Source organism: Puma concolor, chromosome B3, assembly GCF_028749965.1.
Source record: "Puma concolor isolate L17-30 chromosome B3, mPumCon1.1.hap2, whole genome shotgun sequence".
NCBI lineage: Eukaryota > Metazoa > Chordata > Mammalia > Carnivora > Felidae > Puma > Puma concolor.
Genome location: NC_141672.1, coordinates 10,574,535 through 10,590,200, shown reverse-complemented (window position 1 = coordinate 10,590,200; position 15,666 = coordinate 10,574,535). Strand labels below are relative to the sequence as shown.

General features: G+C 45.7%; 1 protein-coding gene across 2 annotated transcripts in view; it reads right to left on the bottom strand.

The window, feature by feature from the left end:
* Positions 1-2,414: 2,414 nt before the first annotated feature.
* DICER1 (dicer 1, ribonuclease III) overlaps positions 2,415-15,666 on the bottom strand; it is a 73,066-nt gene continuing 59,814 nt past the window's right edge. For both annotated transcript variants that reach the window (XM_086708884.1, XM_086708885.1), the window contains 5 exons: positions 12,247-13,135; positions 10,142-10,410; positions 7,601-7,763; positions 7,433-7,508; positions 2,415-7,065 (listed from right to left, as the gene is read on the bottom strand). In XM_086708884.1, coding sequence (XP_086565010.1) covers positions 6,900-7,065; positions 7,433-7,508; positions 7,601-7,763; positions 10,142-10,410; positions 12,247-13,135 — 1,563 coding nt within the window. In that variant the 3' untranslated portion in view covers positions 2,415-6,899. The remainder of the gene's footprint in view (positions 7,066-7,432; positions 7,509-7,600; positions 7,764-10,141; positions 10,411-12,246; positions 13,136-15,666) is intronic.

The window sequence follows — 15,666 nt, the reverse complement described above, 5'->3', positions numbered from 1 at the left end:
CAATGAGCATTGGTTGTGGGCTCATGACGTGTGGGGCACCGCGGCCAGCAATGTACACAACCTGCCACTGAATCCAAACGATGCCCTTCCTCATGGTAGAGGCAAGGGCGTGAGGCCAGGAGGGCTAAACCACTTAGCCAAAGTCACGCGGTGCTGGGAACCAGGCGGGCTGAGTCCGGATCTCAGTTAGAATCTCTGTGCTTTCCTGCCCTCCAGTAGCAGTCACGTCCATACTTGTGGTGCGGAGTAAGTGGCATAAAACGAAAAAAACATGTAGCACAGATCAGGCGTTTAGTATATGTTCAGTAAACCTTCGCTGTCATGGGCCCACAGGCCCTGTAAGGAAGCCTTGAGGCCAATGTGTTTTGCAATTCAGAACGTTTCAAGAGAGTCAAAGGCAACCCACAAAAGGGGAGGATAGATTTGCAAATCACAAATCTGGTCAGGGCTTAATATCCCAGAATACATAAAGAACTCTTACAACTCACCACCACCACGAAAACCGATTCAAAAATGGACCAAGAACCTGAACAGACATTTCTCCAAAGAAGTTAAAACAAATGGCCAGCAAGCACATGAACAGATGCTCAACAGCACTAATAATCAGGGAACCGCAAATCAATACTATGAGACGCCACCTCACATCCGTTAGCACGGGTGTTATAAAACCACCAACCAACCAGAGAAACAAAAAAACCCTGAAAGCAAGTGCTGGTGAAGATGTGGAGAAACCGGAACCCTGATGCACCGCTGAGGACAATGTAAAACGGGGCAGCTGCGGTGGAAAACGGTAAGGCAGTCTCTCAAAAAATTAAACACGGAATTACTGTTATGAGCTAGCAATCCCACGTCCGGGTGTACACGCCGAAGAACCGGAAAGCAGGAATGCAGGGCGTGTGGGCACCAGTACCAAAGCACCATTATTCACAACAGCTGAATGGTGGAGGCAACCCAGACGCCCGTCGGCAGATGAATGGGTAAGCAAAACGCAGCGTTAATATACAGAATGGAATACTATGCAGCCCTGAAAAGGAAGGGAGTTCTGAACCTGCTCCAACACGGATGGACCTTAAGGACCTTATGCTGAATGGAATGAAGTCAGAGGCCAAAGGGCAAATGCTGTCTGATTCTACTCGCAGGAGGAGTGTCAAATCCAGAGACTGAAAGTAGAAAGGGGGATGCCAGGGGCTGGGGGAAGGAGGGGAAGGGAAGTTAGTGTTTCACAGATACAAAGCTCCAGTGTGGGACGAAGAAAAAGTTCTGGAGATGGATGGTGGTGACGGCTGTACGACAGCGGGTTGTACACCGAACAATGGCAAAAACGGGAAAGTTCTATGCGTGATTTGCCACAAAAAGAAGAAAGAAAAAGATCGAAGGGTCGTTCCCGCATTGCCTTGCAGGCAGCTTAGAAAGCGAGCTCTTGGCCCGCACCTCTACCGTGAGCGCACCCCCCTTGCTCCTGGCGTCTCTGCAAGGACAAGTCTGTTTCCAACCCAGCCGGCTGTGAACCGGCATCCGCCAGCCCATCTAAAGCACGCGTCATGTTATGCAGATGGATCCGCAGAGAGAAAAAATTTCACTTCCATCTGGATTCTTTTCACGCACATCACGACCTGCAAACCGATATGCTCGGCCCGGCTGTGTTCTCTGTTGCAAGCCAGGGGAGGGCAGGGTCACGGTGGCAGGAAGGGGCGGTGGGACCGGACCGATGCTCGGCCTGAACTAGCCAGTGATCTCTGGGCCGTGACACCGGCACGCACACGCACGTGGCCCTTAACCAAACTCCTCAGAATGAAAATACACAGGCTTTTTTCTCCTTTCGTTTAGAGAAGGTGGAAGGAAGGGAAAAGTTAGGGATTAAACTTTTCACAAAGGAAAAGTAAGATTTTTTTTTTCCTCGTTCTGAGAAACCTATACTTACCGTCTTGTTCCTATAGCCAAATCATAAATCATTTCTAGTAGTCCTTAGTTCACCGAGTTACAAAAAGATCGGGTCAAATCTTGGAATCACAGAACTCTTGCACAGCCAACAATAAACATCAGGAGTACGTTCTAAAGACAGAGAAGCTGAACCACTTGGTTTCAGAATAATCAAATTCACTTAAGGAACGTGGCAAATGTATCACATGATAACCCAGGACTCGGAACACATTCAATGTGGCAGAATTTCAGAAAAACACACCGGTTAGGATTTAAATCTCGAAAAGAAAAAGACAACTGTTACTATGCCACCCCACAAGTCAGCGTGAAGCAGAGCTCGGGAGACAGGCCTTTCATCTTATGAAAATGTGCATTTTCATAGGACCAGGGAATTAACACACTTCACGGGTCCTTTTTGCTACAACTATTTTAAGTGTTATCACCCGCTTGAACCGAATCAAAACGAGAAAAGAAAAAGAAAGGAGGACACAAAATGAACAGACCATAACTTTATTGGAGATTGACTCTGCTACAAGTATTACAAAAGGAAACAACTAAAGGGAACTGGGACCCATAAGGTGCACTGCGTTATTTCTGCAGCATGGTGACCGTATGAATGAATTACATCATGTTCCTTAAAAACAGCTGCAGCATGTGATGGTGAATATGTTATTGTCAATCAAATCATGTTAGTTTTTCTCGATTTTAGTCATTTTCCTTCACTCTATTTACAGCAGAAAAAGCCAGAGATTCTACTTGGGGTTCACCTTTGCATTTTTGCTATGTGACCCTGCTGATGCAGTGAATTCTGAGTGCCTCTGTAGGATTTAAAGTGTCTGTGGTTGACGTCCAAATGAAAATGGACTAGGGGAAAAAAAAAAAAAAAAGACCAATCAATCAATGGCTAAAATATATTTACAAGTTAGTTCTGAAAGACCATTTTCACTGCGAGTGGAGAATACAACAGTCTCGACGTAAATTCCCGTGATATTGCTACCAGGGTCTCCAACAACTGTTAAGAGATCACTTTAATATTCTTGGTCTTAAACATTATCTTAGAAACTTCTCATGTACAATATAAAATAAAGAAATTTATTTGGAAAGAACTGAATTCCCGAAAAGTAATCAGTGGCTGAAAAAATAGACCTATTCAAACGCAATCAAAACGACCGTACAGGTTGATGGACGCGACACGAGTCTCTCTTCCGCAGGGAGCACGGGCTGGGTTGAGGGCTCCGACATTAATTTCAGATGCAGTTTAAATAAAGGTATCCAGGGTCTCGGCTTGGTGGCTTAACTTTTGTGTGAAAGGACTCGGTACCCTAGCAGAGGAAGGTAGAAAGTTTGAAATCAACCGGGCCTGAAGACGGAACGAACCGTGGTCGGTCTGGGTTTCGACTCTTCTCTGCACCCCGCAGTCCCCGCAGAGCACCCCGGGGGAGAAGGGTGGCAAAGAGCCCACTGCTGGGTGAGCGGTCGCATCTGGGAACTGAACCCACAGAAGCAAAGCGGCCTCAAGTCTCTTGCTCTTTAGGCAGGGCAGTCTGAATCTCTCTGAGGGCCAGCTATTATTAAGAATGTTAAAATATTAGTATTTTTAAGAGATAATTACAGGAGTGTTAGAGGTCATTCTAGATTTCATCACTTCACATGACATTAAAGGAAAACCGAAAAAAAAATAAAAAGAGTAACAAATACGTTTAAAACATACTTAAGAGTTCAGTGAACAGATCTTTGTCATACACAAACAGTAAGAAATGCCACAGACAAAAAAAAAAAAAAAAAAATGACCTATTTAAGTTGTGCGAGTATATGACACATTGCAGGCATTATAATCATCTTTTTCAAATCCGGCAAATCAAAACAGCAGCGAGGCCAAACCACATTTTTTTTTTTTTTCCTCTCCGTGAAGCAGATTTTCCTTGAAATGAGGTAAAGCATGGTACCAAGTGCAAGGCTTCTCTGTGCTACACGAACAGAACGGAGGGGGGACAAAGCTATTACAAAACGCAGCATAGTTAGGACCGTGGAAAGGAGATCACGAGAGAAAGGAAGAATCTGTACAACGAAGGTTCGTCCCCACTAACCTCCACACAATCATCGGAAGGAGCTTCTGCAGCTGCTTCTTCAGGACACCCCCCGACCCCCCGCCCTGCCCTGCACACACGTGCCCGTGGCGCCCCACCCCCACCCCCCAGTGCCCTCGGCTCGCGGGGCTTCCGTTACATTCGCTCTCACAGTGCAATCACAGGAACAAAGGGATGACACACGCGGGTGGCAAGTGGGGCGACAGAGAGTGATTTTCCTCCTTAATCGATGGATGCAAAACATTTCAACAAGCTAAACTGGGGGTCGGGGGGGTGGACTTTACAGCATTAAAAATCAGCAGCACGAAAGCGTTCGTAACCCATCTCATTTGTCTAACTCGAGTTTTTATTTTTTGACTTCGTAAACCAGGGGATCACAGAATCCGTCCGAGTGTGAGTCACAGATCAAAATTAGCTATCTGTCTCCAACAACAGAAAAATGGAATAGCGAAAGGTTGCTGTTGAGAAAACATTTTGAATGGTAGCAGGAAATTTGAACCCCTGAGAATGTATGACCTAATCATATCCGAGTCTGAACTTTTTAGTTTTAACAAAAAATACTCTTCTTAAGGTTACAAAATATATTGAGGCATTTTTCTCCCAACGGGAATTGTAACTGTGAAACAATCTGGTTTTGGTGCCAGGAGGCGAGAGAATCCCTTAACGCTGGGATTAGTGCATTAGACGCAATGCAAAGCCCTGGGCTCCCGGCATCAGGTAGTTTATAAATTAAGAAGAGATTTGTGATATAACGTTATCACAAAATCACCCTCACAAGTACAATTCACATCCAGCCTTACTTGTCAATTATACACGTTTACAGTTAATATAATTCAAGAGTTGCTTGGTTTTCACTTGCTAGGAGATCTGACACTGAGGTTTTATTTTAAAAAACCGAATAGAAAGCGAAGGTTCCAAATCGGAAAGAAGTATTTTCAAAAGGAGTCTACCCAAATCAATTTGCTCAAAGACACACTGAATAATTTATATCGCGATTGAAATTTAAGACCGGAGACAACGAATAACACTGGAGAAGCTTAACATCCCCGTCCAACTCAGGTCTCCTTAGAAAGTGGAGCTGACCGTTTTCCCTGCGCACGCGTGCAGAGAGAGGTGTTTCTCTGGGGGGGTGGGGGGGGGGTGGGGGGTGCAGATAAAGCAAGAAATACAGTATCTGAGTGTATTTAAAAACAAAAACGCAGCATTACATGAAGCATCAAGTTCAGGATGATGTGCTGGAAAACATTAGACACCTCTGCTCGGCTTTCTTAAACTTCAAGCATAATTAACAGAGCAAATTGCAGCAAACCTCTACTGGTGTGTCGGTGGGAGTGCAGGACTGACCTGCAGCTTTTCAAAAGGTAAATTAAGAGGTATTATAGTTACAGTGCAAAAAAAAAAAAAAAAAAAATTAAAATTTCAAGCATAATACATAAACATAGCACCAAACACGGGAAAAATGCATGCAAAAGAAAAGAAAAACTGAGGTATTTAAGTGAAGAGTGCCTACAGGTCTAATTAAAGAAACTTCGGCAAATGCCTAAAAATGTTTTTTTTTCTTTTTTTTTCCTTTTCCAAAGATGGAAAGAATGAGTTTATCTAAATTAATGACCTAAATCACAGATGTATCAAAATTACGGCAGTTTATCACAAACGTTACATTTCCATGGCATTAACAGCACGGCTTTGGTAGGTGAGATCTGCATGCAACACTGTGAAAAGTACAGTAAGACATTGACGTGAGAAGAGACTAACGGTAAAGGTGCTTTGTTTTGCTTCTTTAAATAAGTAACCAATCACTTATAAAATCTGCAGCATAGTTTAGGTGTGATATGTCTAAAGGTTATCTTGTTAGAGCAACAGCCTACAGGGCAAAACTGTTTGCCACAATTTCCATCAGTGAAGCTACCTAGCAGGAGGTTTTTAGTAAAACTGGGTATTTAGCCAAAGATCCTTTTTATTATGGTGCTTAGAAAAAATCCAGAGACTACATATCTATTCTGGTTTTCAAGATGCCTTCGGGACACATACGACAGAAACGCTAATATAATCCTGTAATAAGTCACAACCACACTAGTGAGTTGCAAGTATCACACGGTCTCGACATCTTAAATGCATAATAAAATGAAGGGAATGTAAAATAGTTTGTTCCAAAAGGATCGGAAATCAAAAGGACATCCATGAGGGCTTTACTTTTAAGGCGAGAACCTTTTTCGATTCAAGACTACGTGGCATGAGAAAACGAAAATTTGATTCACCAACGTGCCAGCCAACGTTAATGAAAAACCTGTCCCTTACTATATATTAAGTGCAACGGCGACCGGGAGACATCGTCTTACATGACAGGGCATGGAGAGAAATGGTGCGGGCACTCTTCTCCTCCGGCAAACCGCACCATTCTCCTGGGCGCATGGGCCACCGGGAGACCCGTGCCGGTGCCCACGCTGAGGAGGGGAGGACGCCCCACGGAATCCAGGGGCCGTCTCAGCTGTAAAGCTCCTTGGCCTTCTACCACTAAGCGAAGCTGACAGAAATGAAACTAGGTTAACACAAAAACAAAAACAAAAACCCCAAACAAAAAGAGAACCGCCGATAATTATTTTGAACACTTGCCAAATGTCATCATTAAAGCACTCTTGTGATCTGAACAAAGCGGAAGTGAGGAAAGAAGACGAGATTGTGTTTGCGCAAAAAACTAAAACTACAGTTAGCTCCAAAATTTTTATACATATGTTAAATGTTTTATTCTGTAATCTAGCTTGTTATCAAACAACCTTTAAATTCTGCCTTCGATTCATTCCGCTCACTACCGACTTGAAATCACCCTTGTCAATTTCAATGGTTTTCCCCTTAATTCTGCTTTTTTTGTGTTTTTCACTTTAAAAAGGGGCTTCAGCTGTTGGGAACCTGAGGTTGATTGGCTTTGAGGCTGCGGAGGGCTCTTCTTGCTGCCGCGGACTTGGCAATCCTGTAGCTTCGGCCGACGCCTTTAAATTTCCCCTTCCCCACCACTTCCACCGTGACTCTGACCTTGCCGTCGTACGTTCTCTCAGCCGGGCTGCGAAGAAACCAAACAGCTTGTATCAGAAGTCAGAACTATTTATTATGATTGTCAATCAGCACTGAGCACGCACTCGGGGGGGTGGGGGGTGGGGTGTGCAAGCCGACAGCACACAAGGAAACGTGCAGTGCACGGGGGCGCGTACCCCGACAGACGGGGCTGCGTCTCGCTTTTAACGCGACGTTACTCTATGAAAGCAAAAGGGAAAGTCAATCAGACTACAAATATAAAGTGCAGAGCGCATGCCCCAGTGTAAACATTTTTCAGAATCATTAGTTTATGACACCTCTGACAACTCCCCAACCCCCCCCCCCGACCCTCGTTTTCAAGCAACTTAATTTTTTCCATGCACGTTCTGCCTTACCTAAATTTGGCAGTTTCTGGTTCCATTTCAAGCAATTCTCGCACAGGGGAGCGGGGCACATTTGCCGAAAATTTTTCTGTAATCAAAACGAAAGAACAGTGTGCGTGATATCCTTGTCATTCTTTTTTAAGGATGATTTTGTTTCTTTCCAAGGGGAGCGAACGGTACCTATCAGCGGCCGCATCATAGGATAGTACACATGCCAGACCATCTCCAAGGACATCCCACTATCCATGTAAATGGCACCAGCAAGTGACTCGAAAATGTCCCCCATGGCCTTTGGAACTTCAATATCCTCTTCTTTCTCTTCGTCCTCCTCAGACCTCCTGAGCTATTTACACAGAGAAAAGTGATGTGTAAGCAAAAAGACCATCTTTAAAGGCGTTCCACAGAAGTGCGTTTCTTTTCTCAGCAAGGACTCTTACTATATCTTTAACAAGGGTAACACCACCAACCATTTGGGGCAACCACCTACTACACTGTAACAGGTTCTTCATAAACATTATCTTACCTAAAAAAAAGATTTTTCCAACTTCTCAAAGAAAAAAAACAAAAACAAAAACAACTCCCTTCCCCATTCAGTATTATTCTATACTCAGCAAAGGGAAAAAAGAGTACTTCTAAATGAAAACAAAATCAACTTTAACACAAAATTAGAAATAGTTAATGAACGTATGAAAAAAATTTTCAAATCCACTCTTCATCAAAGAACTTCATCTTAAAACATTTCTACCCCCTAGCGGCTTGGCAAGGATTAGGCAGAATACTAATCCGTACAGCACGGGCAAGGGTTGTGTAAGTTACTTTGGGGAGTAGAAGTTATCACTTTTTGCCAGGGAAATTCTACTAGAAGACAGATTTCTCCAAGCTCCCTTTTTATTAAACCCCTTAGCACACACTGCCTATTAAGAGTACCTGACACGTATTCAAATTAATGTAATGAAAAATTATGAATATACTAATGCCTTTTAAAAGTTCAAAATTCTTTGAACAGGAATCCCATCTCTAGGAATTTATCTGAAAAAGGTACTGGATATATTTGCCACACGTATGTTTATTAAAAGCCCTAAGTAAAAACAACTTAAATATCTAGGCACAATGGACTGTTTAAATACATTCCATTAGAGCTATATTGACAACTGTGCAGCTACTGAAAGTTGTAATGCCGCTGGATACGTGGAAAGGTGTCCTCAATACATTAAGTGAAAAAAACACATTGTGGTATACTATGTATAATATAATGGCACTTTACATTTCATGTATGTTTATGTTTATACGTATTAGCAATAAAACATCACAGACCGTTAAGTCTGGTTATTTCTAAGGCAGCATATTTGCGTAACTTTAATCTTCCTTTTGCTTATCTGTATTTTATAAAATAAACACAAATTACTTGTGAGAAACAAAAAAAGAGGTGAGGTTTTTTTAAAATTTCTAGATGGACTGTTTAGCCACACAGAGCTCTATATAAACCACTTGTAATGCTGACTCTTGGGAAAACAAGATACTTACTGTTGGTACATCATGGTTTTGAGGTAGAAAGGAATTTTAAAACTTACTGAGTTTAATTCTCTCCTTTCACAAAAGAAGAAACCGAGGCCCGGAGAGGTGGAGAGACTTTAAGATCCAACAGGAAGTCAGAAAAGCCAGACCACTGACATTTCTAATCACTTTTTATGACTCCTGATACATACGTTTCTGTAAACAAAGGTCAGGAAAAGAGGGGACACAACAGAACCGGCGTGGCCCGCTGTCATCAAAAACGGCTGAAGTCGAAGTTTGGCTAGTGCCTCAAATTCTAAGCTTAAAGGCTTCTGAAGAACGAGACCAGAAGTCCTACTGAGAACACAGGGGCTGGTCCTAAGTCCTGGTCCCACTGCTAGCTGTGCTCCAACTCGGACCATTCACCCTGGACGAGTACCCGCCGGGGAACGTGGATTCCCCTCCGGCACACGCTCTGTAGTGTTTACAGGCTCTGACACTTCCCTTGCGGCCACACCTCCAATTCCTTTCACAGCAAGTCAAAGGAAATGCACTGCTCCCCAGCCAAGGTTTGGGGCAATTAAAAGAAGGGAAGGTGCAGATCACTGAAGGAACAATTAAAACGGCCACCAGAATGCCGCACACATTTCCTGCCTCCTTACAAGAAATCTACAAAAGTAAGAGAAACAAAGGAATCAGGACGTGCAGAACAGGACCCGAGAGTGCTCTCCTGGGTACACACAGGCCTGCAGAAGGATGGCAGCGAAGGGTCAGAGAGGGGAAAGATGGAAGTGAGATCCCTTGCTACAAAACTTCAAAACAGCCCGGAACACATTAAAATGAGCTCCATCACGGAAGAACCTCGGGCTGAACTCAGGCCAGAAGCCTCCCAAATGCCACCGGCTAGAATCTCAGAAGGCTGGTTTTTAAGTGAGTTCTCCTATTTTCAAGCAGCAGCAGCAGAACAGACACACGTTTGTGACGCTTACCTGACAAAGCATCAGCGAACCTTTCTGACCCCTTCGAACAACCAAAGGCAGAATAAACCGCACGAGCCCTAAGGTTCACGCTGGCTTCGGGCAGGGGAAGCCAGAGCGGCCCGATCCGACCCGGCCCCAGGCCCCGGCCGCAGTAAAGGGCCCATGGGAGCACACACGGCTGTCACCTCCGTCCGTCCGGAGACGGGAGCGCCCGCGGCGGGCTGGCTGCCGGCGGCGCCTCACTCACCTCCGAGTCCATGCCCTGCATCTCGTTCTTCTCCAGCTGGAACTGCACGAAGTCGTCGATGACGTGGAAGAGCTCGGGGGAGACGGCTTTGAAGTATTTGTGGTAGTCGTACTTGACCGCCAGCGACGCGAAGATGGTGTTGTTGACCAGCGCGGACCGCAGGTCGGTCAGGACGCCCGGGGAGTGCTGCCGCGGGTCTTCGTAAAGGTGCTTGGTTATGAGGTAGTCCAAAATCGCATCTCCCAGGAACTCCAGGCGCTGGTAACAATCTGCGGGCGGCCCAGGGCGCAGCCGTCAGCTCGCGCCTTCCCGCACGGTAACCCGCAGCGCGCGCGCGCGGGGCCCCAGACCCACCGCAGCCGGGCCTGGCGGGCTTCGGGCGAAGTTCACGCATCCGCTCCAGTGACAAGCCGTGTGACGTGCCACACTTACTAAAGCCTCTGGCAATTCAATCTGGCCAAGAAAGCGTATTTCGTATCTATAAACTGGGGGTCCTAAAAGCCTACGGTGGCCCAAAGAGCGCTGCGCGAGGGGACCCACACTGGCCAGGGGGCCCCAGCAGGGCGGCCCCCCACCCCCCACCCCGGGGGCGCAGGGCTGACCAGGCGGGTGCTGAGTGCCACCGAAGCGGCGGCAGCCTCGCTCTCGCGCCGGCGGTCTGGGGCCAGTCGTGCCCTGCCCCACGCACCCCTCTGCCCCGCCTGCTCCCCCCCCCCCCCGCGCACTTCGTGCTCCCGCGCTGATCCCCGCGCACCCTGTGTTCCCCATGCTCTGAGCCCGTGCAACCCCGAACCCTGCGCTCTGCCCCTGTGCACCCCGTGTTCCCCAAGCTCTGCCCCCGTGTAACTCTCACACAGTGTGCTCTTTGCCCGCGCACCCCGCGCTCTGGCCCCACTCCGAGTGTGTACTCGGCCACCCTGCCTCTCCACTCCTGGGTCACAACAGCCACCCGGGAGGCCAGCCAGTATACTAGAAAACCCCCTTCTCTGCCTGCGCAAGAACTGCCGAGTTTGACCCGAACAAGGGGCCGGAGAAAGGAGAGTTGAGGCCGTGCGCAAAGACCCGAGGCACCACGGGTCGGCTGCCCACACCGGAGAAGGCCGCCAGCCTGGGGCCGGCACCCCTATCTCCTCACCATGCCCAGCAGGACCCGCGCAAGCCAGGAGGCTGGGGCAGGGACAGATGGGGCGGCGCGTCCCGGACACCTGGAGCTCCGAGGCAGGGCCCCTCGCTCCGCAGAGGGCAGGAGGGACCATCGGCTTCTGCACAAAGAGAAACAGCCCTCCGTGCTGTCGGTCCTACCGGTTCAGGGCCAGATCGGTTTTTACTTTTTGGCTTTGCGCTTTTCTGATCATCTTAACCTTTACCGTTTTCCTGAATACAGACCCTCTACTCTGCTCTGGGATTCCAGATTCAAGCACTTACTACTCGAATACAGAAAAAAGTACACAGGCTTTTCACAAGCTGAAGCTGACAGCAGTTCCAGGCACCTAATCTCCCTTCTAATCTGATGGCACCTAATCTCCCTTCTAATCTGATGGCCCGGGCGCCTACTAAATAGAAGAGGAAAACCTGGGGCGCAGTGCCGAGCGGAGACGGCAGCGAGAGCGAGAGCAAGGGCAATGACGCCCTCCCCGAAGAAGTTCCTTTTCATCGGCTCATCTTTAGATCCAAAGGGACCCTAAGAAAGGGAGGGGCCTTTCCGTTCAGGAAGAACCGTAAAAAGATGTGACAGTTCATCCAGAACGTATGAATGAATCAAGAACCAAAACCAGCACTGAACAGGCAGCAGAGAGCCACCGGGGGAAGATTCAAATGGGAAAAACACAACAGAATACGAGTGCTCAAACTCCCCTGTGCGGCACGTCTACGCGAGCGCGTAAGGAGGGCCAGGCCGCCAGCTGCCAAGGATAAGGCGCAGGGCTCCCAGAAAGCAGCGGAAAATAAAGCCACCTTCGTTTTTCTCTTGCTCCCTCCCTCCACCGTGCACGTTAAGCACCAAGCCTGTACATGCGTAGGATGCTTTTCTCTAACGGGGCCCAAGTAACGCAGTTAACGCAAGGTGGCCGTTTCAGAGAAACGGAGTGCGGGCTGGGGCTTCTTACCAGTGATAGTATTGTAGTGGTAGGAGGCATGTGTAAAAGCTTGCAGAAGGTAAGCCTTGTTCTTGAACCTGTAGTTGATTTTCTTCTCAAAATTCTCAAAACCCGATATCAGGTGATTCAGTGTTTTATCTGCGTCCGGATGATCAAACATGCATCGTGGTGGAATCTTCAAACAACCGTACTCCAAGTCTTTCAGGACGGAGGAGTGCGGGCCGGCCACCGAGGCGGCGGCCCGGCTCCCTGAAAGGGCCTTTTGTTGGCTGTTGAAATTCTCCCTGGCGGGGCACATGGCCTTTTCCCGATCAGTCCTTTTAATTACCGGGAGCACCTTGAGCCCCAAGGAGCAGAGGAACAGCTGGGCAGCCCTCTCCCCGCAGCTGGTCAAATAGCAGCCCAGCAGGGCCTCCACACAGTCGGCTATGCTTTTGTCCGCGATGCACTGCTCGGTGTGCAAGTCGTAAGAGATGGACTGTTTCCCTGTGTCGACACCACAGTTCTCTTCCGACGGATTCCAGAACCCCACCACAAAGTCATCCTCTTCGACGGCTTTGCTGGGATCCAGGTAGCACATGGCATCCCAAGAGCTATAGTCGAAGTCCTCGAAATCTGAGGAGAATGGCATGCTACCCAAGGAGGATTTTTTGGGCATTTTCCATTCGTATGCAGAATCAGTGGCTGAGAGAGGAGAAAGAGAAATTTTCTTTACGAAAGCTCCCGATCCCATTAGCATGTTATCTATGAATTTGATATGTTCCTGATCATACTCCAGGAAATCATCTTCGTCGTCGGCGTCCTCCTTTGGAACCTTCCACGTCAGATCCTCCCCCTCCTCATCGTCCTCCTCAAAGTCCTGGTCCAGTTTGCCATTAGCCAACATGCAGTCTTTTGTCTGAAACGACGGGGAATGGGGAAGGAGGGGAGACATAGCTGCTGTTTTTAAAAGGGTTTGAAACTCAATAAAAGCAAGGGTTGTGGATAATTTCAAATGACAACCACAAATACTAAAAGGCAACTTTAAAATCACGGCCATTTGTTTTCAATTAACATAAAATAAGTTATTTAATCATATAAACAAAGTAAAACATGTTCTTTGAATGTTCATTTTCTAAGTTATAAAATGACCTTTAGCCAGTATGAAGCTTTAAGTTAAGGATTTCTGTACATGGATATAAAGTTAAAATTAATGTCCGCGAGGCACGACTGCAGCTAAGGAGGCTTACTCCAGCAGACACACAATAAAAGCACTCACATGCCGATCACAGAGGTCTTCAATTTTGCTGACAAAGTTTTAAAATGTTTCGAAAAGATTTTCAAATTAATAAAATCAAAGTCCAGATGCAGAGAAAGCATTATCTGTGCAACGAAGAGTATAAATACATGAAAAAAGATCAACTGCTTTAAAAATCTGTAGAATATTAAAAATGGGCAATAGGGGTTCATGGGAAAGTTCTGTCCCCGCTTTCCACTGCAAATCAAAGTACATTTGCTATAATGTAAAACTGGATTGCTCTGCTTGAAAACTAAAAGTGATCACTGAACTAAGCTACGAATTTGGGAAATTATGCTTTTCCCCTCCACCGTGCTACAGTAATCAGAGGAACAGATTATAGCATAACTGACAAAAACAGAAGAAAATTTAGACTAACATGAAACACAACAATCCAATTTCTGTCAGAAGATCTTTGCTAATTCCAATTTCTTTGGCAAAAGCTTATTTGTGAATGACAACCTTAATAATGGGCTAGGATTCAGTAATGATGTAACTTTTTTGCAATGCTAGGAGATGCCAAATTTCTGTTGCGCAAGAAATAAAAAAAATAAAATAAAAAGACTTTCCTTTCCTTTGGGGCGAAAGGCAGGAGAGTTTGCTTCAATTTTGATAGCAACAACTTTCCAGAGATCTCCTGACAAAAGTTTTCAAACCTTGTCAAGTATTTTTTAAATACTGCAAATATTTCATTTTAAGTCGGACTCAAAAGGGACAGTGTAGTTGTTTGAAAATAAAGACGAGTAGTGAGCCAATGTAGACGTGTATGTATCTACAACAACATGCCTGAATTTTTTTTTTTTTTAATAAAAAAAGTTTATAAAACGTTTTCAAGATTACGGAAGAATATGAGAAAAAACTATAGTGGCAGACCTCTAGGAACTACTTCCTGCAAAAAGCCCTGTACTCTTCGAGGTAACATGAGCTGTTTTGACTACTGTTTGGTCCTTGCACTAAAAAAAGGCAAACTGCCATTAAAACAAAAAATCAGAGTGAAAAAACGTTTCATTAAATAGAATCTTCGTATATCTTCGGTAAGATACTCCTATAGTCTGAAATTGGCAATATACACACACCAACCCCAAAGACTGGGTTTTATCACAAATAAAGCAAAGTTCTTTAATGCCTCTGGGTTTCAGTTTCTCCATCTGCGAAATAGCGGGGTCCGACCTCCCTAAATAAGAACACTTCAGGCTCTTCAGAAAAATGCCAGCATAAAACTCTTTTCGCTTCCAGTTCAAGTCAACCTTCTGAGTTATTACCTTCTGCACTCGCATGCAAAGGTTTCTCTTAAACCTACGTGGGGAGGAGCGAGGCGGGTGAAGCAGGAATGCACACGCTCTCCTGTGTCTGTTTCAGTAAGCATAAATTACTAAGTGAAAATACGAACAGGATCTTTAATATATTCCAAAAGTCACGGTGCCAGGTCATCAGAAATGTTAAGGAAAATAAGAAATGTCTGTTCTAACTTAAAACAAAATTTTTTTTAATCAAAAGGACTTGTCAATGTCACCTTGATGCTAATTTTTTTTTAAAGAACCGATTATATTATGAACCTACTTACAAGGCAGAATAATTATCACTGGAATGTTTTTCATAGATATGCAATATTTTCTCTAAAGTTCTCAAAATCTACATATTTTCCCTCTAAGGTTCCACCCATTTCTAAATCAGGAACGAATATAATTTTTCTAACCCAACTTGCATTAAAATATTCTGATGCTTTTCTCCAGAGGAGGTCAATTTCTGTAAGACACTGAAATCATCTCAAATACTGCACGAGTTAAAAATATACTCAATGAAGAGATAAAAATCAAAACAGGGTCGCAGAGCATCAGGCCTGGAAATATTTGAGCCCAGGAATCGGGACGCGCGTGTCAGAAAGAAGACGTGAAGAGCACATATTTAGGAGGCATAATCTGTGAAAGAAACAGTATTCTCAGCGTTGGCCTGGCGGAAAAATGAAGTAACAACGATCTAGTTTCTCATTAATGCAAAATAAATGTCCGAGAAAGCAAAGTGCCAGAGAGATCGCCTTTGAGTTTGGAAGAGGCGCTCTCGTTCCCCAGCCGCCCACCACGGGGAGGGACCGACCGCTCTGCCGGCTCACGAGCCCTCCGAGGTGCCCTCTGGTGGCCTTCAAGACGAGACAA